This window comes from Acanthisitta chloris, unplaced genomic scaffold, assembly GCF_000695815.1.
Source record: "Acanthisitta chloris isolate BGI_N310 unplaced genomic scaffold, ASM69581v1 scaffold2628, whole genome shotgun sequence".
In the NCBI taxonomy this organism is placed as follows: Eukaryota; Metazoa; Chordata; class Aves; order Passeriformes; family Acanthisittidae; genus Acanthisitta; species Acanthisitta chloris.
Window position 1 is genome coordinate 34962 of NW_008688644.1, and position 27385 is coordinate 62346.

Sequence of the window (27385 nt, forward strand, 5' to 3'; positions counted from 1 at the left end):
TATAGCATTAGACCTGTTGTCCTGGCAGGGTTCCTTCCTGGGAATTTGTATTTTGTCTGCCTAAAATGGCTTTAGCAGTTTTGGTTGATGATGTGCTTCACTACATCAGCATGAAAGCTGTTGAGTGATATCACCATCCTAGGAATCTTCCCTGTGGAAATGTTTTGTAGAATTCTGTTCAATGTGGTCCTTTTCATTGTAGTTTTCTATTAATTTCTTCACACTTTCAGTGCAAAATTTTACAAGGGCATTAAAAATCATAATTTAGAAATAATTTGCTGAGACATTACCATCTCTTCCATAGCCTCTTTTGGATTCTTCCCTAATAAATTGTGAGGTTTTTCTATAACTCATTGTGTGATACAAATACAGCTGTGAAGTAGGTGGAACTGGCTTCAAAGTAGCTTATCACTGAACTGCAAAAATTGTCCACTTGATTCTTGTGCTTGATGTGCTTGAGCATATGAATCTCATTCAGATGATGGCCAGAAAATGATTTTCTCTATGTGTTTGGCTGCTGAATTTCTATGCAAAGGTTACTTTTAACATTGCTTGGCACTGATAATGGTCTGCTATGATGCTTAAAGCAGAGATTTAAAAAATGCATTCAAATTTTAAACTCACCATATTTACCCACAAACCATTAGAAATTAAATTAAATACAAATAAATGTAGCCCACAGACCATTAGAAAATAAATCAAAATGTATGTAGCCCACAGACTATTATAAATCAAAGTAAATAACTGGCATTTCAGCAAAAGAGTGGATTATATAGGTGTTCAGGGACTAACAGGGGAAACCTGTGCCCCCAGTCCTGCTCCCCTTGCAGCTGATGCTAATTTTGTGCAGTTTTTGCAAAGCATGAGTTTTTTGAAAGCATATTTTCAGGTTTAAGCTTTTTAATATGAGGCAGGTTTTCTGAGGGGAGGATTCTAGACATGCAAATACAACGTATTATGTGTGCATATACAAACCCACATACATGTTACTAACATATAGGTGGGCACAGTTTTAAATGTGAGCAAGATCTACAGGTTTTAAGGTTTTCTTAACATAATAATGTCAAAATGTAAGGAAATAGCAGCTGTGGAAAAAGAGTGCAAGACTTTTTATTGTAACTTTCTCAATTTGTCTCTCTAGGGCAGCGTGTTGGCAGCCAGGAGATGGAGAGGCCCCACCACAGTCTGTGAGTGAAGACTGCTTGTATCTGAACATCTTTGTTCCTGCCACCACTGTAAGTAAGAGATGAGTCAAATTTGGTTTTGTAGCTAAGCACTGTCTCTTTCAAAGTACTTTTAGTTGGCATGAATGGTTGTGTCTCATTAGGCACTCTGGTGTTTTTACTGATGTGAGAGTATTCCCTAGAGGCTTTCTGTGAGCTGTGTTTGGGTTAACTAGAAGGACAGCATACTAAAAAGAGAAAAATAAGAGAGAGACAAAGAGGAAAACAAAACAGAAGAAGAAGGTGGCAGCAAAGGAGGAGAAATTAAGGACAGAAATGGCAATGTTCCTGCAATGAGACCATTTGTCCAGGAGACAATAATGGAATGAAATGTGTTGGCACTTGCCACCAGTCAGGAGCTGCTGATGTTTTTTTGCACCAGCATCTTTACTGTTCCCTTGTTGACATCTGTGGGAGGTCTGTTGAGGAATGAGGGCGGCAAGCAATGCTAGATTTGTGCCCAGCTCACAGAGCCTAAAAATAGACATTTCAAAGGTGACTGGGCCAATGGTACAATATGAGAAATAGTCACTTGGAAGTCCTTGATTTTCTGGATCTAAACAGATAAAAAAGAAAGCTTCAAGTTAAAGCCAAGCTAAAATGATTGTTCAACCCCTGGAGGGCTGGGGATAAAGAAGTTGAATAACATGTGAATCCCACTGAAGAGTGAGTCCAGAGACAGGAACTTTTTCTTTCAACAGTACTGGCAATTTTCAGAAGGTGATGGTATAATAGAAATTTATGCATCTGTCACACTGCATATCTGGAAAGGGCTGGTCTAGCTATCTGACAGCAGCACAGAGAGTCCCTTGCAGGGCTGTTTTAATCATCAGAGAGACCAGCAGTCTGTCTTCTTCCTGCAGCATCAGACTGTCTTTTTGCCTTGAGTGCAGTCACCACTTATTGAAAACATCAGGTCACTGTCCCAGGCAGTTTGCCATCTATGCTTAAGAGCTGCTTTCAAATACTTTATTTGAAAGCATTGTATTTTCTACCATCTGATAGACTAAGTAAGCTTGCCTCTTCTCCTTGGCAGCCCTGCAAACTGAATCCCTCCTGTCTTTTGTAGAGGTGTAAGGTAGAAGTAGTCAATCAGTTTCACATGCATAAGACTAGCTCAAGAGAGAACTAAAACTTCTGGTTTTGCAGAAGTAGCTGGGAGCAGAAGGCATGGCATTTTCCTGTCTCTTTTTGTGGTTAGCTCTATTTTTTACTCACATAGAGAGAGCTATAGTTATATATTTTCAGCCCTCAGAAAGTTACATTGGCTAGTAAATACGGAATATAAAGTCTCCTAGAGAGCAGTGAATGCAGAGGTCATTCAGGAGCATTTTGAGCTCCAACAAAGCACTGTGTGAGGACTGCTGCTTGTCACTGAAGGACTCTTCAAAGTGTCAAGCAGTGAAGAAGGTGAATGATGTCACCTCGTTTTGCTTCCATAGCTACATGTACCACAATTAAACTAGTGTTTCTGACTTTTTTCCACCCATAACCATCCCCACCTGTCACACTAGCAAAGCAAAGCTGTGCTTCAGCTTGATTTACAAAGGGTTCAATTGTAAGATCAAGACTAGAAAATCTCTACTAAATAAGAATAGAAGGTGTACTGTTTCTCCTCTTACCCCATCCCCTGCACATGTTATTCCCATTCTTATTGCATCATCCTCATTGCACTGAAGTCCTTACAGAGCAATATTGTACAGTAGTAAAAGCACTGGAGGTTGCATGGCTTAACAGAGTTTAAATCTATCCCTACCAAGTAGCTTGTTAAGTGTTTTACAGAAGGATGAACAGAGAGGTTTGACCAGATGACCCCACCAGCAGCCCCTTCCAACATTAACCATTCTGTGATGGAGAGGATGGTTCTGAATATTATGAAGCCTTTCAGACTTCCAGTGAGCTTGCAGCTTCCTGGTGGCTGCCAAACTTCACTCCCCCACTACGTTTTTTTGCATGGAGCATAAGTCCCTGCAGTCATGAGACCATGATGGAGCTGCTGGGCTCCCCATTGCTTGATGCAGACTAGAAATGGGAATGCCATGTCTAGACACTTGGCACTGGGCACAGTCCTAGTGTTAGATCTTCCCCTGAATTGCCCCATATCTGTTGCAATTGTTGCAAATGGTTTTGGTTTGCCATTTCAAAATTTTAATACCCATCTTTGCCTTCCTTCAGCTTTTCTTCACTACAGCATTGGGTAATGACACTCAGAAAAATGTAATATGGAATTTACAGGGAAGCTGGAGGTCATGGTGCTATGAAGGCTGTGGACACATGAGAAATGCTTAATGTGAACCTCAGGCTTAACCATGCTGAGCTGAGGGGATGGAACAAGCTCAATATGATGGTTAATACTGTTTTAGTTGACACAGCTCAATGTAGTCATATTTCAGAATGAATTTCCGTGTGAAAACAGATTATTTAATTTTTTGCCTTTACCCCCATCACTCTCTGTGCTGCATGCAGTGCAGAAATGGGAACCGGGGACAAGATGCTGTGAATGAGGAAATTTCCATGCAGGAGAAGATCCCGAGAAGAAACAAAATGTCTCAGTGCTTGCAGTTTCTTGGGTTTTCTCAGTAACACTGTTGTGCTCACAAGAAGCCCCTGAAATTATTCACCAGATAGGTAAACAAGAAATGCACACAGTTGTGACATACTAAGGGCAGCAGAGGAGAGTTTGCCTCCTAGCCTGTAATTTTGCAGGATGCTGCAGCCATCACTGCTCTGCTGCTTCTCCCATACAGCCAGTTGTGTTTTTGCTGGAGGTGTCCTTTGCCAGAGCAGATGGGACTGCTGTGTTTTGCTAAGCTCCATCCAGAAAATAACAGCAACAGAGCCCATTGCCCTCCAGCTCACGGAAAACCAACCCCAGATGTACTTTGATGCTGCTGCAGGGGCCACCAGCCCTTCTTTGGAAAACACCACCAGCTGCCAAATCAGAAATAGGGACAGTGGGTGTGTGTGACCTGCTGCTGAGCAGAGGAGAGAGGATAGTCCCAAAGTGGGCAATAGGGGATGAAAGTACTGAATGGAAAATTGAGGTTACACTTTGAAAAAATCTTTGGAAGGAAAAAAGCCCCCAAAGACTGAAAGCAAAAGCAAAACCAAACCCCTCCGTATGTTTCACCAAGGGATATTTCTTTTGAGTGCCATCTTGACAGAGCTATAAGCTGCTAAGTGCTGAGATCTCCTGGAGCAGTTCTGCCTTTTTGCTGCTCATGCAACAGCAGCCTGGCTGCAGCCCTGCTGTGTGTACAGTGTGTCCACACCTGGTGCTGCTTTGGGAAAAAGCCTCTGTTTCTGTGGAAAATCAGGTGGCCCTGCAAGGAGTGCTAACATGGGTTGTAGACCATTATAGCTGTTTCCCATCCTAGGGGTCCTGCTGGGGTCTTTTGGGGCAGAGTCCCTCTGTGCTTCATGAGAGGTGAGTCTCTCTCTTGCAGAGGCAAAGTCCTCTCTGCAGGACCCCTCTATATATCTAGTAGGGGAAAACCTGCATGGGGATTGAAGAAGCACTGAGGAGCACTTATCAAGTGAAACTGAGACTAGGAAGTATTCAGGTGCTGACGACTTGAGAGCAGGAAGCATCCCTGCACAGCTATTGCCTTAGTCTTGCTCAATGAAGCAACCCAACAGGCCTTTTCCTTCTCCTGTTTCCCACTTGTTTGAACTTTTTCTGCATGTTTGTATGAAGCCAATGTGGTATAGCAAAGACAAGCTCACCACATGCTCAGTGACCAAGGCAGCAGGGGCTGCTTTGAGCTGTCCTAGAAGTGATGTTGGTTGGTGGAACACCATGGTGCTATTAGATCTACTTTATCCTGGACACAGTGCCCTCTTTAATGGTATATAGGTCACTGTGGACAATTTGTGGACAATATCTCTGAAATTCCAGATAGCCAGATATCAGATGGTCACTGTTAAAGGGCTATAAATGGTTTCTATAATACCAAGGGGGAAGATACTCGTGTTCTCATCAGTGACATAGAGAAACAGTTTTGCTACAGGAATATTAACCTGATTATTGTTATGACAGGTCAAAAACATGGCAGTGTTGCTGTTCTTTCACAATGGAGGGAGTTACAATGCTGAGGAGGGAAAGACAACTCTAGATGGATCATACCTAGCTGCCATTGGTAATGTCATTGTCGTGACAGCAAACTACCGGGTCGGTGCCTTTGGCTTCCTTAGCACTGGTAAGTCATGGATTTCTAGAACAAGCACAACTATGAGCTAAACTGCATTCTGTAACACTTCTGTTTCTGATTTTTATTTTTAACGTTTTTTAACTTGAGATATCCCATATCTTTCACTGATTTATTTATTTTAATTTTTTGCAAAAAAAGTGGCCAAGAAATGGTGGAGAATTGGTTTGAAGAGAAAGGGGAGGGGCTGGAGGAACAGGTACAACAACAAATCAAACCCAATCATCTATATCAAAGCACTGGCTAGACTTCTGTTTGCAGATGTAACTGTGGATATTGGGTTTTGCAGACACAGAGATATGTTAGGCATCAAAATTCCTGCTAATTCCAATGGCTTACCATTGTGTGTATGGTTTTCAATAATTCCAACTGCCAACTTCTTCCATCCATGGAATTTTGCTGATGCTCTGTTGTGCCCCTGTCAGAGTGAGAAAGAGACAGAGAGGGATAACTGGAGGTTCATGGTAAGAAGGATGTGAAAGGATGGAAAGTATGTCACAAAGGTAGTTGGTTGGTTCCTCAGCAATTCAGCCTGACTTTTCCACTGAAACACTTGCACATTTAATTTGAATTTGTTAGCCCTCTATGCTATCCTGGATGTGACTGAACATTTGCATGTTCTATGTTTGCATCCATTCCCCATACTCTAGTGTAAAGGATGCTTGTTCTCCTATTGCCTCCTCATACCAACTGCCATTAAAACTATATAAATTCCCATTGTCTTGTACAAAGAAGCACATACATATAAAACCACACAGTTGATCTCCCTAAACATTTGTGGTAGTGCCATCTGGTTTTTGCAACTTTTTTTTCTTTTTGCCTTTTATTAGACTTGCCTGTTTAAGAAGTAGGGAACATTTTTCTTCCTATCATCTTTCACTTCTGCCTGGGGCAGGGTAACTTAAGTTAGAGAGCCACGGAGTGAAAATACAACAATTGCAACTGGAGCTCCATCTCTATTGGTCTCATGGCAATCCTTGATCTGTCTAAGGGAGATTTTAATACCTTTATAACATTTAAGAGGTTATATTTGCCATGTTTGCAAATACCAGACCTACACACTTTACCTCATGATTCTTTTGAGTGTTCACTGCTAGTGATGCTGCATGAATTTTACCTGGTTTGGGGTTATAGCTGCAGTTATTGTTTATTGTTTCACTTCTCTGTTTACTGTTTTGGTCAAAGCTCACTGCCAGCAAAGCCTGCCTTTCATTCAGTAACTAGAGAGCTGGCACCTCAAGCTCCTTACTTACATAAGAGGTTGGTAGCAGGTCCATCTAGGGGAAAAAGAAAATCACTGTTTTCATCAGTGCAAACTCAATTTTCTGAAAGTGATACCATCACTTCATTTTGTCTAGAGCCAAATGCAGTGTGGATATGTGCTGTGGAAGCTTCCATTACACAGCACTGCCCACGCATTACCCACTAACCTCCTTCAGCCCTGAGAATCTCATCTCGGTTTCTTCCTTAGTGGAAACTGCTAGCTGCACTGGATATTATCTAGCAGCATTTATATGATCGTCCATAATTTAGGGATCAAGAAAATTCTTCGGTCTCTTTCATAGGGATCTGCCTGCATATCCCAAAATATCAGTCTGTGGGCTTGGTGTACCTGATTGCCATTCCTGAAGGACTTCAGATAGTGGTGGTTCATTATGAGTAGGGACTATTTGGGGACCTTCTCCTCCTCTGTACTGTGGCCAAGGAAAAGTGCAGTCTTGCCTGGCCTCTTCCTCTGTGGGAAGTCCTTGGTGTGCATTTGGGAAAATCCTAGAAACACAGAATAAAAACTAGAATACCCTGAGCTGGAAAGGACCCAAAGTGCAACTCTTGGCCCTGCATGGGACAACCCCAAAACCCACACCATATACCTGAGATCATTTGCCAAACGCATCCCGAATTCTGTCAGGCTTGGTGCCATGATCACTTCCCTGGGGTTATGGCACTCTCTCAGTGAAGAACCTTTTCCTAATATGCAATGTAAACCCCACCTGACACAGCTTCATGCCATTCCCTTGGGTCCTGTCACTGGTCACCAGAGAGAGGAGATCAGTGCTGCCCCTTGTGAGGAAGATGTTTGCTATGCTGAATCTTGTTACTACAAAAATCTTGAAATTCTGTTGCTTCAGAGGGAACTGGAGCAAGGAGGACAAGCTCTTAACAAGAGTCATTGGAGCAAGCTATGCCCTGTATTTATGGGAAGCTCTAGGAATTCCTTCAGTATCACACTCCTGTCTCCCCTATGTCCCCTTTGCTCCATAGTGGGGGTGATGACATGTGTGTGTTCATACCAGGCTCCTCAGCAGCAGAGATTTTCAGTCATACCCATTCTGGTAAGTAGTGTTCCCCCTGCAAGACTTATGCTTTGGTCCACCACAGGTTGATGGAGTATCTCTGAATTCTCTTGTACATGGCAGGTAGCCACTGGGGATTTTCAATGAATGTTATCAAGCTGGTTTGTTGGTTTTTTTCTCAAGACTCAAACCAAATCCTTAATGATATTACAGGGATTTTTCCATTCTTACTGAAAGGCTTGGAAAAATTCTGGTCCTTTGGAAGTTTTGCCATTGGTTTCAAATGGGGCAGGAATTTACCCTTAGGACTGTGGGGACATTGGCAGGACTGCTAGAAGGTCCTACAGTTAGAAATAAAAGTTATGAACTTGTGAGCAATATTAGTTTCATTGTTCAACTAAGCAAAGTGCTGAATCTTCTCAAGTTGACTTGTTATAAATTGCAAAACTCTAAGTGAAGGAGTTAAATGGATGCCTAGGGAACTGAAGGGTAGTGAAAACAACAGATTTCCTTTTGTTTGGTTGGGGTTTTTTGGTAGTTCTGCAATTGTTTTGGTCTCTTGATGGCAGAGTTTTTCAAGAACTGAAAGTGCTCTGTTTCTTCTAAGTATAAAAGATGTCTCATTTAATTTTCTATCATCCATTAATGTTGCAAAAAGTGATGCATATTCTTACTAGTGCCTTCACCTCTTGCTTTGCATCCAGAAATGTTAAGGTGAATTGCCAGTGATACAAATGTCAGGAACATGGAGAAGACAGTCATGTTTTATGTTTGATTCTCTTAAAATTCCATGAAGTCATATAAAACAAATGATTTTCATTCTGTAATTTAGCAGTATTGTTCTTCTCCAGTTTAGTAATAACAGAAATGCACACTGGTTTATTTTCAAATGCCTGGTCCTCAGGAATGTGATCATCTTCTGCAAAAAGGCAGAGGAAAAGATTCCTGGCAGATGTGTTTCTTTTGGTCTAACTACTATGAATGTCCATGTGTACATCTGTTCCCCAGTGTGGGTACATTTCACAACCCATTTGTGGTTTTTTTTGCCAGGGTGAAAGGAACTGGTTATATTTTCCTCTTAGGTCTTTCTGTTCAGTATATTGGTAGTGAGGCAGATTGTGTGGCTAAAACATTTACATGGGTTTACATATAAATTTTTTTCACCAGAAGATTGTCAAGCATTGGAGCAGGCTTATCCAAGGCAGTGGTAAAGTCATCAGCCCTGGAGGTACTTAAGAGACATGAAGATATGGCACCTGGGGACATGGTTGATGGACTTGGCAATGCTGGGTTAACTGTTGGACTCCATGATCTTAAGGGTCTCTTCCAACCTAAATGATTTTGTGATTTCGCCTCCTCTGGGGAGGTCTCATGAGGGATGCAGCAAGCCCTTAAAATGATATTTCCTTTTTAACAGCATGGAGTGGATTCATTGATGGGTTGAGATCCCTGGAAACTGGTCATGGTGTGCAAAACAAACTAAACACAGCCCAAAATCCTAAAAACTAAGTAAGGAAATTTTTTCCTCCATTTCTTCACTGGTGTGACTTGGACTGATCATCTGAAACTATAGCTATAGGTGAAAGGCTGTAGGTTCTGGGGCCATTTAGTTTTTGGCTGTCCTACTGAAAGGATGCTTAGAGTGATGGTTAGTGTGATGTGGGTGTCTCTAAGACCTGCAAGGCTACCAACAATCTGTTTTCTGTATTCTATTCTGCTGCATAAACTGGTGTCTGTGATACCTCAGTAATTCCTTACAGTAGACACATAGATATCTACCACAGGATGTATGATTTCAATGCTCTTTGCTCAAGACAGGGCACAAAGTGGAGCTTTATATTCCACTGTGTGTTGATTTTGATTCACTAGTTTCTGAACCTACCGTTACTTTAAAATTGTTCTATTTGGCCTTGGCAATGGAAGAAACAAATAGTTTCAGCTGTTTTTCTATTCATGGCTTTTCTGTCTTGTCCTCTGGAGGGTTTTTTTTCCCAAGTTTTAAATGTGGCGACTTTTAAAACTTTCAAAATTAATGACTCATTGTGGATTAAAAAGTAGACAGTGAATAATCATTTTCTAGACTTTTCTTACAGACCGTGGAAGAATTACTTATTTCTTGATATAAAATTAAGCTTACCTAGGGAGTTGCATCATTAGATGCTTTCAGCATTAATTTCCTATTAATCAAAGTATCAGGTTACCCCTTGTTTGTGCTGAAAAGAAAGTAGTCTTTTCAGTAGTGATACCTAGGCATGGGAAGGCCATGATTAATTGTTTGTTTTCATAACAAAAACATTAATACATATTTATCAGATCTTTATCAGTTAGACACAGGACAATCTCAGAGGATATAGCTGGAGATATTATAAATTTTAAAATAATATCTGGAAGTGTGTAAAGAAATGTAAGATATTGTGACTTATACATGATTGTTCAGACAGGGTAAGTGTAAAAGGGATACAGGAAGGAAACATGCAATTAGGTGTACTCCAGGGAAGCAGTTGATGATCCTCATGGTCCCTTCCAGCTCAAGAACTTGGCAAACACACAGATTTTCTGTTTGCTTTTAATCCATTTTAAGATCGAGCTACTTCTGTAGAAAAAGAATCTCATGGCTAAATTTATGAGTACTTGAGCCTGCATTCAAGTCTCTTGCCATGATGTGTCCAAATGAAGCTTAGAAGTTGGAGTGTTATTTTTCTGTCATCAGGACAGACAATGAGGCACTTCCAGGCCTGCCTGGTGGAATGGTAAAACCTGAACTGGACTCAGTCTGTAAAGTGATGACCTTAGAAGAGACCACTTCGGACCTCTTAAACTCTCATATCAGTTTTGTCAAGGTTCAGCTGTAAGAGCTGCTAAAACCATAACATTTAGTCAAAACTTCAAACGTTTATAGTTTTATTTCTCTTCAGACCTATTTATTTATTTCCTACAACAGGTTCTGCTGGGGTGAGTGGAAATGCTGGCCTTTTGGATCAGTTAGCAGCTTTGAAGTGGGTACAGCAGAACATTGCCAGCTTCGGAGGAGATCCCAGATGGGTTTCTTTAGGAGCTGACCGCAGTGGGGCAGATCTTACCAGCATTCACCTGCTCACAGAGACAGCAGATATGGGACTTTTCAGGAGGGTGTTGTTGATGGTAAGTTCCAAAGCTTCATTGGGATGTTGTTACAGAGATGAGGATGTTGCAGTGTGTGGGTGCTGATTTGATTTCATCCATACCTTAGCAGCACTAATAGGGCTGTTACTGCTATAGTTATTTTTCATCTCACCTGTGACTGTTATCTCCAGGAGCTGAGTGCTTCACCAGGATGTACAAGAGATGCACTTTGGTGTTTGATTTACTCATAGTAAGAATCTAGTTGTTGTTACAGAGATGAGGATGTTGCAGTGTGTGGGTGCTGATTTGATTTCATCCATACCTTAGCAGCACTAATAGGGCTGTTACTGCTATAGTTATTTTTCATCTCACCTGTGACTGTTATCTCCAGGAGCTGAGTGCTTCACCAGGATGTACAAGAGATGCACTTTGGTGTTTGATTTACTCATAGTAAGAATCTAGTTTTCGTCATTGTGGGTTTTTGTGTATTATATAAATAGACTTGTTTCATAACTTATAGGTACAACAGCCTAGTTTCCATTCCATAATATGGTTGTTGATCAGCAGTTTTTAGACTCTAAAACTGATGAGCCAAACTTCCTCATGTTAAAGTATCCAATCTTTTTATCTGATCTTGTGACACATTTCATTTAAAAGAAAAAGCAAATTTCAGAGAGTAAAAATGGGTTTACTGATGGGCTTGTTTGCTGTCAGCTTAGACCATTTTCTCAGTCACTCCAAGTGACCCATATTTTGACAGCCTTTTCTCTGTTAATCTCAGGACTTTGAGATCAGTTTTGTCAGCATCAATACTGCCATTTATCATTACAGCCTCAGAGAAGGGTAGTGTGCTCTGAAATGAGACTAAATCATCAGAGGAAGTTTATACATCCAGCAGAAATGGCACTTGGACAAATGATCTCTCTGCTACCAGTGTTGACTTGGAACAGTGATCAGTGGAAAAGAATTCTTGGTCCAGGAAACCTAGGATTCAATTAAATGAAATCTTACCTTGAAAATTATGACATCTTTATTCAGTACTTAATTTTTCTTCAGTGTGCCCTTGTTTCAGGAGACATAATTTGCCATTTTCGTCCCCATGTCGCAATAATATCATTTTAATTGTATTGCTTTAGTGGGGAAGGTAAATAGGAGACATAATTTGCCATTTTCATCCCCATGTCGCAATAATATCATTGTATTGCTTTAGTGGGGAAGGTAAAGGGAGTTGTTGAAAATTACTGCTCAGGAGCTGTGTTTTTCATGTCATTCTCAGATAATTCCTCAGAGACTTCCTAGATTTTTACTCGGGTCTTGTCGTAGCAGTTAATTTCCTAGTAGACCCAGAGTCCTTTTCTCTCAGTTTCATCCTATTTTTACTGTACCCTCTCAAAGCCTTTACTGACATGGCTCAGCATGAAGACAAGTGAAAGATGTAGCAGGATACAATGCAATTAACCAGCTGAGTCATTTATGAAAGAGAAGTGCAAGGACCTCTTTGCTTATTGTTATTTCTGGACTGTAATTCCACAGTTACATCTTTTAAATGTAAAGTTTGAACTCCTCCTTTCTCCTACAGCAGGACATCAAATAATGGAAAACACTGGCAAATGCAATGAGTAGGCAGGTGCAGTAATTCTTCCCACTAGTGTTTGTAACAACAGTTTTCTTCCTGAGACTGGGCAGGCTACTGTCTTGGTAAAAGCAGGATCTCCACTTCTTTCAAAGTAGTGTTAGCTGTTTATCCTGACTGTTGTGGTGGATTTAGTTTTCTTGTGAAATACACAGATAAAATAAAAACCAAGCATGAATAGCAGTGGCTTAAAAATATACCCTATCTTTTTTTATTCTTTTTAAAGAAGCATTGCCAATTGCAACTGTTACTCAGATTTCTTACCTAAACCTCCTTTAAAGGGATGAGTCTTGGTTTTGTTCCAAGACACCAAAACCATTGTGTACTTTTAATTTTACTGTAAAAAAAGGATGTGTGCACAGACTGAGAATAATGAAACTGAGAATATTTACCAGATATAGCTTTCCTGAGGGAAAATCCATGAAGCAATACAGCTCTTCTGCAAAAGTCAGCTTTGTGCCCCTTGTTTTGGTCTTTCTTATGCATGAAAAAATCATACTGTTTCTGAGCATAGAGAGATGTGGCATATGGAACTTGCTCTATAGTAAGTAATGCACATGAAATAACAAAATCCTTTGGAGTTTTCTATGTCTGCCCTATAATAGTTGGGTTTTTTGTGGAACAGACCTGAAAACAGATTGTAGAAAATCAATACAAAGGTATCATGAGACTTTTAAAAATTATTTCATCTTTCAATAGTATGATTAGAAAAAAAAGTGGTACTGCTGTTTATGGTCTGGTTTTAAATGGTTTAAGAGCATTAACCTGGTGTTTGAATTCCTCTTTTGATTAATTGATTTATTTATCAGTGCAATTCTCTACTGATCCCAGTTTTGCTATAATCCTACCCAAATTTGGTATTTCTGATATTGTTTCTTAGGTAGTCTCAGATGTGTATACAATCACCTCAGTGCTGTTGGCCCTTGCAAGGTTGTGCTTCCCAAAAGGTCCTCAATATGATCTTCCAGTTATCAATGAGAATGGCCAGACCTCACAGAATTTCCTGATATCCACCTGTGAAGTCCAGCCTTCCCTATGGCACATTTCATTAGTTTTTGTCTGTTTCTCATGTCATGACTGTGAGGGTGACTGAGTGCCTGCACAGGTTGCTCAGGGAGGTTGTGGAGCCTGGAGATATTCCAAAGCCATCTGGACATGGTCCTGGGCAGCCAGCCCAAGGTAGCCCTGATGGAACAGGGTGTTGGACCAGATGACATCCAGAGGTCCCTTCCAACCTGAACCAGTCTGTGATTGTGTGAACTTGTCATCATTGGAACATGCCTTCTCCCCTTCTTACACAGTGTGTTCCAAGTCCTGCCAATTGTTTGGGCTCTTGGATTCTTTTGGCATGTTCTAAGATACCTTCTGGCAGTGGCATTGCAAGACTGGGGTGCTTGTACTCATTGCACACTAGGTTTTCCATTTTCTAAAAGCAATACAAAGTAACTACTAGATATTATTTTAATGAATAAATACAAGTCATGATTTAGAAATCTGTAATGCTCCCCATATACATTTCATGGATAAAATGCAGTCACTGTAACATATTAATGATCAGTACCAGTAATGAGATTATGCAAATGCCTAGAGTTCCTGAGTTTCTTTTGCCTTTTGGAGTTCAGTGTTTAGCAGCCCAATTACATTAATTACATACCAGCCAAATTACATAAATTGCATTAATTAAAGTTCTGAAATATGCTTAAATAGGCTGTGAAATATTTTCATCTCTGAATCCCTCTTGCTGCTGCAAATGACATGATACAAGATCTAAAGAGTCCACAGATTTGTTCTAAGAGGTGTTTACAGATGAAATGTATATATACACACAAATATATATATATAAGCCTCCAATTATCTACTTCTTCAAATTATTCAAATCTGTGCAAAAAGGTACAACAGAATATGGGTCTGAAAAAATTTCAGCTTGAGGACACAGATTGCAGCATTTTACACCCTCAGATGTGAGTAATTACTTGATTCAGAAAGTAATCACAAGTCAAGTTCAAAAGAACATACTACCTGGTCTTTTATCACTTAGCAAGGGTATATACATACAGAAAAATCCTCTAATTCATGAAATTCAGATAACCCTCTAACTTTTAAGTGGCTTGATGAAATGTGTCATTATGATTTGATACAACTCTTTTCGGACAAGAAATTCAGAAAAAGCTTTAACAACCACCACTACTGATTTGTTCTATTAGTTTAATTATTGAAAAAGCTGCTATTAATATAAATATTATACATAAATATGTGGCTGACTTCAGAAGATGAAGTCCAGATATCTTTCTTTACACATAAAAGGTCACACTTTTGCAAGCCAACCTTTGCAGTTAGGCACAATATTATAACTTTTTTTTTTTACTTAAACCCCCCCTTTGTTCTCTGTTTTATATCTGCTATACTACGAGCAGCTGAGTTACATCTTTGGATATGCCTGTACTCCTATCTCAGGGATAAACAGGAACTGCCTTTCTCAGTGAATTAAGCCCATTCTTAATTTTGTGACCCCTTTATGACACTGCAGGCCATTGCCAGCAGACAAATTAAATGCTACTTAGAAAGTAAATTATTTTAATTTTTGTCTCCTTCTAGCTAAGTATGGAGTCAATATAATCAGGTGTTTCTTGGATGATGGATATTAGATACTTTCTTGGGGTTGTTGACGACTTTTTGACCCATTGTCTATGAAAATGGATGATTCTGTATTGAGATGAAAAAAGGCTCCTTTGTTTGAATGTAGATAGGTTCTGTGAAGATTGTTTTCAACCTTGTGGAAAATACCAGAGTAAGACTTAGTTTAAGTTCTTTCGCTGTAGTTAGTCCTTCCCTGTGCAGCCACCTTTGTACAATGGTGGGCATCACCCTTGCTGAAGAGTCACCTGCCTCACTTGGCTTTTGACTTAGAGTCTATCTCAGTTTGTCCTGTTTGTGAGCCAGTTCTAGTTTCAGGTGCACTGAGGATGTTCCCAGCATATGCTGTGGCTGAGATAGCACCCTTGAGAAGGTCTCTGGTTAACAATCAGAGGTGGAAATGCAGAATCATTGCTGGAGTTTGGTCACCAGCTGGGGTGCTTGTATTTTTCAGCTGCCAAAGCACTGCAGGACCATGGGATGCTCAGGGTTTCTCTTCTAACCCCTCTGTTGTTTTTTTCCTGGTTGTCTTATGCTTAGTCTTCATAGTATGTGGGTGGTAAGTAAAGGGCACTCTTACGTTTGTTCCCTGTGTATATAAGAGATTGAGCTTTCTTCTTTCTGGCACTTGTAAAAGAAGTGTTGTCATCCTCTGTTAAGGAGAGGTAGGAAGCAATACTTTCCCTCAGGCCATAGCTGAGACAGGAGTCATCCATTGTTGTCAGGGTGCTTCTGGTGTCTTCTGTCACCTCCAGCCTTTAAAAGAACAAAATTTTGTTACCATTTCTGCTACTAGGACTGAGTCTATTGGTATAATATGAACAGTTATTAAACCAAATAATGTTAATTTTGTTGTACAAAAAAAATTCCTGCCCCATAAATCAGCAAACATTTCTGTCACTTAGCAACTTTAAAAAAAACCCAGTTCAACAGTAGTATCTAAATATTTTTGGCATCTGAAAAGGAAGTAACATCTATATCCTCTTCTAAATCTGTAGGAAAAATGACCTTAATACTCCACAAAATTTTCTTGCCTTCGTAAGCACATGAATACATTTGGTGAAGGAAGAGTTGTGGAGGGAAATTTACACTTCAAAAATAAAAGGTGCATTTGTTTCTGAGGGTGGTTGTTTCCTCAGCTTCTGAAACCTGACCTACTTTCTCTAGTTACAGTTGTGATATTAGAAATCTCATGAACCTCGAGTTGGGCTGTGTGTTGAGACACACAACAGGAAAGGTTCATTCTAAGAGAATGTGTTTATTGCATCTGTGCTGCTTCATGGATGGCCACCACGTGAACAGGGATAAGCCACTTCTGGCTGTCAGAGCTCACCTCTAAGCCAATGCACAGGACTGTGGCAGTGGTGGTGGATCTCACTAGGCTTTATGACCTGGTTCTTACTCCTGCTCCCTTGGTGGAAAGGCCTCAGGACTCCACTGCATATGTGGATAGTTGGATAGGAAAAATGATGGAATGTTAACTATACTTTCTTTCAAAGTTAGACCCAAACTATTAGTTAGAGATCTGGGCATCTGGTTTCATGGGTTAATTTGCTGTCAGAAGTTTGTCTAATCTTTCAAACTAGTCTCAGGAGAAGAAAATGATTGTGTCTTCTGTGTTGTAAGCACGAGTATATTCAAGGGTGGAAAACACCCTTGTTGTTTCTGGCAGCCTGTTTTGTATGTGGTACCTGTGAATGTTTCTCCAGTTGAAGTTTTTATTCCGCATAACCACAGGAGGAACTTGATTCATCACGGTGTTGTTGTTAGTGCACTGGGTAAGACAAGGTGTTGTGAGGACACAGCAGAGACCATCAGCAACTTCTGAACAGGGAAATGAACACACAGAAAGTTAATCTTTACTCACTGTTTTCTTTCCCTGGTGCATGCTCAAAATAAAACAGTTTTGGACTCAGTAGTAATAGTCAATAAATTGTGTGTTCTCATCAAGGACACAGTACTACAGGCTTAACTTTCTTTTCCTTGTACCTCTGCCTTTTAGTTTATCATGGGGTGTATTTCATACACTACAAACAAGGAACTGAGGCAGAGAAAGAAAAAGTGGCTTGCTCAAAGTCTAGAAGGAAGTGTGTGAAAGAGCATAAATTTAAACCCAGATTTTGAGTCCTCAGTGAGTTCTGCTTTTACCTCCCATTGTCTCAGCCATGCAAACAGAGTCAAATAAAAGATCAGATTGGATTGTGTGTGCACCTATTCTGCTGTGGAACATGGCTGTGGAATGAAGCAAGGTTCATGTGTTTCTTTCATCTATGTTTCTGCTCTCTATCTGCTTCTTGCTCCACTAGGAACATTTGTGTGTGTTCTGCCCAAGTAGAGAACATCATGGCTGAATGCTGATGTTCTATATCCTTGAGTCTTATTTCAGGGTGAAATTCTGTGGGGGAAGGAGGAGAGCTAAATCTCACCATGTCTCCTCTTACACCTATAAAGTAAAAATGTTAATTGTTACAAGTTTTGGGTTGCCCCATCCCAAATTTTAGACTTCAATCGTTTGCTTCTATCTAAATGGTGAAAGGTGTTAACTAACTAAAGTTCAAATAAAAAAAATATATCAATTATAAATATAAAAGTAAGAATCCTGTCCAAATTCTTACTCCTCTGTTTAGATCATTGGGCTTGAAAGTTTCTTTTGCATGTTTTGAATGTGAATATAACTTTTCTCCCCAGTTTATCAGACTACTTTATGGACAGCACACATTTTCATTTACCTATGAAACACACAGATATGTTAACTTCACACTTCTGGAAATAGAATACCCATTACTAATTAAAGCACAGAACCTATTGTTCTCTTGTAATGTTTAGGCAATTAGTTTATTGCAATTTCCTTCCTCATTTTAAAATGTCCTCGTTTAATGCTTGGTAACTGCAGCCGCTTAGTTGTGTCATTTGTCAAATTCACTTGTCTGACACAAGTTAAATTGCCATAAATCTGGAAAACTATCATTGAAAAAGTGTCATTCACTGGACTGATATTAGTGAAAATGACAGCTGAATCTAGAGTTGAGCTAACAGCTTGAACCCCTTGAGATAACTTCTGGCCCAAATAGTGTTATTGACATGGCCATAAAATACCATGTTCCAAGGCAGAGCCTATCTGGCTTTATTTAGCTGAGTTCTTGGGTAGATTTCAGTTGTACTGTCAGGGGCAGTTATTTGTATTTGGGATCAAAACTAAAGTAAAAGTTATACACCAAAACTTTTTCCATTGCTTGTTCCGTGGCAGTGTTTGCAAGTCTTGGGCATAGGCAAAACGTCTTGTTCTGGACCTTTGATAGATAGGTTTACATTTGCCAAGGGAAAATATGTTTATTTTGCACTTCTTTTTACCTGAGTAGTGATTCACAAGGTCTTCAAGGCACTGAAAGGTTTGCCGTGGGGAGATGTAATACCAGTTATTTGGGAGGCGGAAGATCCTGTAATGTTTCACTTGCCTGTGCCGCACCGACAAGGAATATAACCCTGGAGGAAAAGAACTGATTACACCAAAGTAGGGCCCCAATTCTGGATGTGTAACAGTGACCACAAATAGAGTATCTGTAAGATGCGGCGCCATTACCCAAAACATTCCAGAAAGATCTAAAAACTCCTGAGTGGCCATCCTAAATTCTACCTAGATGATATAATTTATACTTAAGTATATTAAAGGGTACAACATCAGGGCCTGAGATGTTGCTTGAATTTAATTTTCCAGTGTGTTTTTCCTTTATTTTTACTGGTATGGGATTTTTTTGAAATGGCATAAAGGAAATAGACCTTTACAGAAGTTGTTTTCCTTCTGCTGAAGAGGGGGATCAGACTCTGCTGGTATGCTAATTTAGTCAGCTCAGAGTAATGCCATAGCTGAGACCTGATAATGCAATCCTGGCAGGAGGAGGCCACTTGAATTTTTCTGTTTCTTTGTTTAAAACTATTGTGCAGCAATGACTGAATGCTAATCCTAAATATCTTTGAATTTAGTATAGGTATTAAGAAGCTAATTTGCCTGTGGTATGCAAGAGATCAGAATAGATGATTGATTGTTCCCTTCTAACTTTAGTATCATGATATTAGGATGTGTTCTGATGCTTCAGAAAGGGAAGATATCACATTGCATGTGGGAGTTATATTCAGCCTGGAGAAGAGGAGAGTGACCATAGACTTCATAGCAGTCTAGAGCTTCCTCATGAGGGGAAGCAAAGGGACAGACATCTTCTTCTCTCTGGTGACCACTGACAAGACTCAAAAGAATGGCCTGAAGCTGTGTCAGGGGAGGTTTAGGTTAGATATTAGGAAAAGGTTCTTCACTGAGAGGGTGTTTGGGCACTGCAACAGGCTCCCCAGGGAAGTGGTCACAGCACCAAGCCTGACAGAGTTCAGGAAGCATTGGATAATGCTCTCAGGCATATGGTGTGATTCTTGGGGCTGTCCTGTGCAGGACTGGGAGTTGGATTCAGTGATCCCTATGGGTCCCTTCCAACTCAGGATATTCTATGATTGTATGATTCTATGTTCCCATTGAAGAGAATAAAAGTATAAAGTCAGTACAGTACAATGCCCATGTAGCAACCGAAAGTAAGTAAAACTGAAGGCATGTCATTTAAAAAAAATTAATAAAAGAACCCTCTGCTTATATGGGAAACACGCTTATCAGCCACACCCACTGCTGTGTGTTTTACAGCTTCTTGAAGCAATCATTTGTGGACCAAGGCAAACTTTTCCTCCATTGAAAAGTCCCCCTGCCTCATAAGCTTTGCATGTGACCAAAGTAAATAACAGTGTTTAAACAACTATGTCCTGTTTGTGCTGATGTCTGTGGAACATTCCATGGCCATCACTAACCCTGTTTCCAGCACCACTTGTAACTTAGGTGACTGGTGAAGGCTGGCACACTGCACTGGGTGCCTTTGCCTTCCCTATTCTATACATCTTCTGGGTTTGGGTTGACCCATATGAATCAGGGCAGGGAGTGAATTTAAGAGCTGTAAAACTTTTAATGCCTGAGATCAAGTGGGAAAAAAAATCTTATTTTCTCACCTTTCCTAGTTTCACTCTCTCTGATCATGAAGGAGCCGACTTTGGTGTTGGGTAGCTGTAGAAGTTCCTCTGCTTTTTCTCTTCCCAGCCCTTCAAATAACCAGCTGTGAAGCAGGAAAAAACAAATTCTGAAATTTGGACTCCAGTGAAACAGAGAGCAGCATGTGGCTGTGAAAGTGCTGCATTAGCCAGGAAAAGTGACTGCAAAAATAACACTGTGGCTTTCTATAGTTATTCTCTCAACTATGTCCAGGCATATTTCCCCAGTTTATGGAGAAAATCATGCTGTCTTTGAGTTCCATTAACTTTTGTGAGAATAAGAGAAGAGTGAAATAGATTTGGACTTCTTAGGAAAACCAAAACCTTCTGGGCTGCCTTGTTCTGAACTGTTGGGGACAGATTCATGTGGTATATTATTGATGACATTATTAGTTACATCTCTCCAATCCATTTAAACCACTTTGTTAACCCCAAATTGTATCATAAATAAACCCCAAATAAGTTACAACTATTTTGCTTATTCTAGGGAACAGTCCAGCCATTTAAGCTAATTGGCTTTGTGAATAAGGGAAACTGGAATTAGTCCTACTGATTTTCACCATAGCTTGGTACACTGCTGTGTGTTGCCACAACCAGTGTCTAACCATGTAACTGATCTTGTTCAGCTGGTATAGAGTTGCTGACATTTTATTTTACAGCTGTGTTCATGTATTTGATCCAGTTTGCTGCCATCAAAATGGTATTGGGGGAGCTTCAGACAATACCTTCCGATACCATATCTGTGCCCTGTCTTTGGGAAAGCATCTCTATTTCAGGAGGATATAAAAACATGTTTAAATTTAACTACTCGCATAGTTCACAGTGAAATTCACAGCTTGTATCCTTAAAATTAAACAGGTATTAAGACTTTTGCCAGAAAAATTTTAAGTGTGTGCTTTAATGTTATTTTTCCTGACTGGTATCTAGGGCAACAAGAAACCTCTGAACCTCCCTTAGTCCTTCCAGTGAGAGAGTTTACATTCCTGAATAACTTATTAGTCTTTCTATTTGTTCTTTTTGGTCTTTTTTTCATGAGCAATTGCAGCTTAAATTTTACTCTTTCTAAATATTAAAAATTCATTGTAAATAAGCTCTCTTTATCAATGTCTTAAAATTAGAGATCAGTCCATACAACAGAAGTATGTTAAATATCTTATATAACATTTGAGGTGTTTATGGCCCTTTCCACCATTTGAAAGAAGGATTTTCATTTTCACATCATCTAAACTGAGATGGGATTTTGATGTTCTCAGTTTTCAAAAGAGCAATTTTAGACTGACAACAAACACAATTTCTGTCTAATCACTATTGGCAATGTTTGGATGACAACACTGAATTACTAATCAGGGCAGTATATGTAGAAATGTAATGTTGAAATGCTACAGGAAATACATTTACTTACCCATGGTAAACCTTTGCTACATATTTTCCTGGAATATAGTTTTCTCGACCTGTTGTAAGGGAATGGACTCTCCACCATCCTCCTTCACTGTGTGAAAGCAAGAGAAGGAATATTTTCAGATGTGCTTTCAGTTTGCCCTCGTTTTAGAAATTAGTCAAGACATACAGATTAGCCTGTAACTTCCTGTCTGTACGCCTAAATCTATGTACTCAGAAAGGGACCCAAGTTGGTTTCATTTAGAGTATTTCCATTTCTAAACTTACATGAGGATTAAATTTGGACACCGAAATAAGCTACATTTGTTCCATTTAAATTGCATAAGTAATAAAATATTTTTCTCTAGTTAAAAGAAGGATAAATACTCAGTGGTTAAACCATTCTGTGCTCTGCCTTCCCACAACTAGACTTGCACTGGTATCCAAGATACTCAGTTTATGACTAAGTATGCTGTGTCTGGACAGATCTGTTACTCCTGTAACAGCAGGGTAGAGGTACTTGGGAAATGGGCCCTGTCTGCTTGGGAACAGGCCTTCAGTCCAACAGAATCTGATTTGTGGTTTGCTGTTTTCCTTGTCTTCAGTGACTTGCAGAGCAGAGTCCGATAAAAAAGACCTTGTAGCTGAAACTAGGTGATTAGACTTACGTATTTTCACTGATATATGTTCAGTTATTGCTGTGATATGGAATGCTGCCTTTGGCTTTGGAATCCCTTTGGAAATACAGGGTGTCAGGAATTTTCACAGGGATGCTGCAGAGCTTTAGTGATAGTGCAAGGATGCTGATGATTGCTAGGTTTTCTCCACCTTCACTTTAAGAGTTTGAATCCAAATAATAGTGTCTTGTGTTTGAATGCTGTTTTTGTGGCTGTCTGTATGACTGCTCCCAAATAATGTCCAGACTGCAGACCAGTGTCTCAGTGTATGTCACAACAACTCAGTGGAAAACACTTAGGTTAAAAGTCATGAGTTGTAGCTGCTGGGGCCATGGTCCAGAATTTGACTCCTCATCACCTATGCTCTGGTCGTGCCATGCTACTCTTCTTTCTCACTGTATTTTACTTCTTTGCATAACCTGGGAAAGAGAACATACCTACAGCTTATGAGCAGCACGAGGTTGCAGGCAAACAGTGCTACCAACCTCAGCACATACTCCAGCAGGGAAGAACAGGTCCTTCATTAGGACACTGTGGTTTACATTGGACTGTCTTGTTTTCTGTGAACAAGCTCATGATTCAAAACAGGGAGAGGAAAGCTCCCATCAAGGCTTGCTTTGGCTCTTACTTACTATTAGGAGAAGCTCTTGATCACTACACAGCAGACAAACATGTCAAAAACTTCTGCTGCAAAAGCCTTGTTCTTTTAGAAGCTGTTAATCCAGCTCATAATATGATCATAGATTATACTTTGCAGCACATATGACTTGTCACGCATGTCATTCCCATGGTATGGGCATGTATGGTTATGTGGTGGTGTGAGGGCTCAGAGCTGATGAAAGCTGGGAGTGAGGCTTCAAGCTCCAATTTCCAAGCTAAAGCCATTGGTGTACCATGTTATGTATGTTATGCAAACTGTAGCAAGGCTTAAACTGCTAGAAGTTACCAAAGAAGAGCTCCCCTCATTTAGGGAAGCTCTCCAACAGCAGAAAATTCATCTAGTGGTATTGGCTGAGCCTTGTGACTTCTAGGTTCAGGGATGCAGGGAAAGCACTTTGTCAGCAGAACATAACTGGGTCAGATCCACATAGCCCCATATCTTGTTGCTGGCAAAAGTTATTGCAAGTCATGGTGGTCTGGAGAAGAGTCTGCGAATTCACCAATTGTCTGTGATACTTCTCTTCAGTACTTCTGTCCTTCAGCTGTTTGACCTTCTCAGGTAGAGAACTTTTTACAATGAATCGAGAAGTCCTCAGAGGATTTCTCCACTATGAATGTATCTGGTCTCCCCTTGAATCCATCTACTCCTTCAGCTGCAAAAATGAAATCTTTCCTTTCATTTTGAGCAGTTCTAACAGTGGCTATGGGGCTGAGAAAATTCTAAGAGGTCACTGTGTGCCGATACAAATTGTGCATAAGTGATTATCAGGGCTGCTGGCTTCTATTTTTCAAGTGTTCTCACTCTTTGTCTGGCAATACTTGAACTATTCTTAAGGTCAGGCTGAACTAGTGCTCTTAAGCCTACTTCCTTCTGGGGCTCATAAATTTTTTAAGTGGAACTGGCTGGGAAATTTTCGACTTTTTTTTTTCTCCACTAAGAAAATACAGAATCTATTAAAAAATAAAAGAAGGAAAAAAAAAACAAGCTATTTTAAATTTTCTTTTTGTTGCCTTAAGTCTAGGATGAAAGTCTAAGACCTAATCATATTTGAGTTGTTAGATTAAAAATGGCAAGAGAGAAAATGACAGACAGACTTGACATGGAGAAATTCATAATAATTTTCCTCTTCTGTGTGACTCAAACATGTTTGACTCTGTTGTCCACTGACATTGGAGAGGTTAATTTCTTAAAATAATTTTTCAAAGCAGAATTGTGTTTTGACTCCTACTTTGGAATGGAATCTGAATCCAGCTTGAGAGCCATGTCAGAAGAATCTAAGGATCAAAGACCAAGCTGAAATCCCAAATGCTTAAACTACAGGGGAATTTATACTGTGACTAAGCATCCTTTATTGCAAATTCTGAACACAATTGATTTTGCTAAACTGCAATCAGTTTGAGACAGGTGCATAAACCAGAGCTTTGCACCAATTGTAGCAAAATGAATTAAAACAAAATTGATCAACTTACTCTGATAGCACACGTAATTTTTCCCCTACATGAAATATAGGCTGGCTTATGTCTGCTGAGGGATAGTCATAGAGGACAGCAAGGAAGTCACTCTCCTGACCTGTTAAAGAAGAAAGAAATTGTTACTTCAAATGAAAATAGAGTTCTGAAGCAAAAATTGATTTTTTCATTAAGTATGTCATATATTACATAGTAAGTCAAATGGGAAAAAAATCTCACTCTGAAATGTCACTTGGTAAACATAAAAAGCTAAAGATGAACCTATAACTGTATAAGAAGAATGTGAAGATACTAGAAATTTAAAAAGTCATTTGTGTAATTGTAAGCAACTAAATTTAGACCAGTTTTTCTAGTAATTACCATATTTAAAGGACACATTCAGTTTGAAACTAGAAAAATTAGTATTTATAGTAGTAGGAAGTAATCCAGTTTGATTAATGCCACTGTCTCTAATTGCCTCCAGCTACAGTTTTGTAGCATAATATTTAAGAGAAGGAAGATGGATGTTGAATTGTTCCATCATTTAACACACCACTGATACTTTTCAAAGGCAAGAAATTCATTTAGATCAAGGTCAGTGAGAGCATGGCCAATATCCCCATTTTCATCTCTTTTAAAAATTCTTTTAATGAACAACCAGTGCACTTTGTTCTCCCTCCTTGTGTGGAAACTGTGGTAGCACATGATGCCCTGAGCTTCAATGAAAGAAGAGGGGCCCATGGGTGTTTAAGACCAAAGCATTGTTTTAAGACCAATGGCAATTTGCAGAGCTGAGGTCAGTACAGAGATAAGAAGACCTTCGACCTTTTACATCAGCTGGGATGACTCTGGGCCTTGCAGCCCTGTGTAGGACACATGCTGAGTCTCCTGGGTTTTTGAAGAATGGGGCACTTTGCTCATAACTGGGACTATCAAGCATTCAAGAGCTCCTTATCCAGCAGGACATGGTGATAATGCTGACAGGTGGGAGGTTCAGAAAAGTGGTGTGCTGGATGTGTCTTGAGCTCTTTGGTAGAAGTCTTGGCAAGGGGGATTGTGACATACACTGCCTGCATTTCTCCTGGGAGTAGGTCCCTTCCCTCTGCACATCACAGTACCCTCCACCAGCACACAGGGAGGCAAAGATTCCCTCTGGCTCCACCAGGATCAGTGCCCTGATCCTTAGCTACACCATCTAGCAGTACATTTGCAGAGGTGGTTTGATCTCCATACTTGCCTGTGCAGCTTTCTGTCATTTAGTATAGATTCTTTGCTAGCTTCTCTTTAAGGAAGAGAGCTTTTTAGGGAAACCTAGAAGAAGCATCCTGAATGAATGCTGAAACTGGCTCTGTGTTTGCAGCCTATGTGTTTCAGGGCCGTAGAAATAACTCATGGTGATAATGATGAAAGGCTGAAAGAAACATGCAGAAAAACACAACAGGTTGCCCAGGGAAGCTGTGGATGCCCCATCCCTGGAAGTGTTCAAGGCCAGGCTAGATGGAGCCCTGAGCAATATGATCTAGTCAGTGGCATCTCTGCCCATGGCAAGGGTGTTGGAACTAGATGATCTTTACAGTTTCTTCCAACTCAAACCATTCTATGATGATTTTGACAATGTGTTTAGTATTAGTATTAGTAGTGCCATGGTCTTCTTAGTTAATTAGTGTCACTGAATTGAATAGGACTTGTCCAGTACAGCAAACTGCCATGATTAGTCTATTGTAACTTTTTATATAATGAGTTCAGCCCTACTGAAGAAATTATGTGCTAAGATTTTGACTGTTTCCCTGTTCTGCACTAAGAATTTAGAGACACCTTCTCTGTCTCTGAATCTGCTTAGAACCTGAGGCTAGCAAGACCTAAGCATTGGTGCTGAATCCTTTTAGACAAAGAAAATCTGGAAGAAATACAGGCCAGAAGGTGCATTTTAAGAACTGCAAAATGAGGATAAAGTTCAGTCACCTAATTTCTCATTACAAATTATAAAACAGCAGCTCTACATGGAATATATATTTTTTTTTAGCTTAGTGACAAGGCCTTTAGCAATGCGTTTTTTAAAGTTGTGCTGTTTACATATAAATGTTCTGTTTCCATACTGGAAGGGTGGAAAACAAGTGCTTTTCTGTTCTCTCTCCTTGCATATTGCTGATTTGCATTTCGTTACGCACTGCGGAGTACGTGATTTTTTCTTTACTCTAGCAAGACCTGTATTACTTTGCTTGCACTTTCATCTTTATATGCATTTTTGTTTCAATTTTGCATGTCAGTTTGTAGCTCTGAAAAGGAAGGAATTCATCATAGTGTTATCTTCCACATCCATGCAAATGTTACTTCTTAAACTACATATGTTAAAGTGAAAGTAGAGGAGTCAAAAACCTCCTTTTTCTCACAGAGGACTCCATTTTAATTGGTATTTAAAGCAAACCTCACTGTGTTTTTTGGTCTCATAAAACATCCCACTGCACTCTACAACATTTCACAGAACCCATACTGGCTCCTTATAAACACAAAAGCCTTGAAACAGGAACTAAGCAAATTACACTGTTTCTCCACACTTGAATTTCACGGTTATCTAGTATTTGATCTGATGAGTTCCCCACACTTTCAAGCTGTAAAAGACAAAAGATTTGCCTGATACTTTCTAACACAAGCTCTCCTCCGCAGTTACACCTGAAATGGAACAACTCAAAAGTTAGAGTGGAACAAAAGTTAGAGTGGAAAGATCGAAGCACAATCATTTCCACTGACTCAGGTATTAATTCTGGGTGGTTTTTTAGGAGTAGGAAATGAATGTGAAATACGTGCTAATTTTAGATGTCTGCATCCCTGAATGTCTTGCAAAATGTGAGGCTGAATATTGTATCCTTCAAATTATTCATTGTGAATGGACTATGAAGCATTATTAGAGAATAGGAAGAGCATAGACAGAGCATCCAGATCCAGCTCATCACCCTTAACAAACAGCTGTGCTGTGCACTGGTGTGGTCCATGTCTGGAGTGGGAAGGAGCTGTTTAGGCATCAGCTCCATGGATCATCCAGCTTTACTGTCCA

At 39.8% G+C, this 27385-nt stretch overlaps 2 protein-coding genes across 2 annotated transcripts in view; one reads left to right on the top strand and one right to left on the bottom strand.

Moving 5' to 3' along the window:
* The window catches only part of LOC103808330 (thyroglobulin-like), a gene marked incomplete at both ends in the record, with an annotated part of 111822 nt that overhangs the window by 34868 nt on the left and 49569 nt on the right, over nt 1–27385 (top strand). The window contains 3 exons of the mRNA XM_009081108.1: nt 1142–1235; nt 5263–5422; nt 10667–10866. Of these exons, the coding sequence (XP_009079356.1) occupies nt 1142–1235; nt 5263–5422; nt 10667–10866 (454 nt within the window). The remainder of the gene's footprint in view (nt 1–1141; nt 1236–5262; nt 5423–10666; nt 10867–27385) is intronic.
* The window catches only part of SLA (Src-like-adaptor), a 14904-nt gene continuing 3134 nt past the window's right edge, over nt 15616–27385 (bottom strand). The window contains exons 2-7 of the mRNA XM_009081107.1: nt 24355–24454; nt 21573–21659; nt 20132–20235; nt 18446–18577; nt 16786–16918; nt 15616–15850 (exon numbers count right to left, since the gene is read on the bottom strand). Of these exons, the coding sequence (XP_009079355.1) occupies nt 15631–15850; nt 16786–16918; nt 18446–18577; nt 20132–20235; nt 21573–21659; nt 24355–24454 (776 nt within the window). The 3' untranslated portion in view covers nt 15616–15630. The remainder of the gene's footprint in view (nt 15851–16785; nt 16919–18445; nt 18578–20131; nt 20236–21572; nt 21660–24354; nt 24455–27385) is intronic.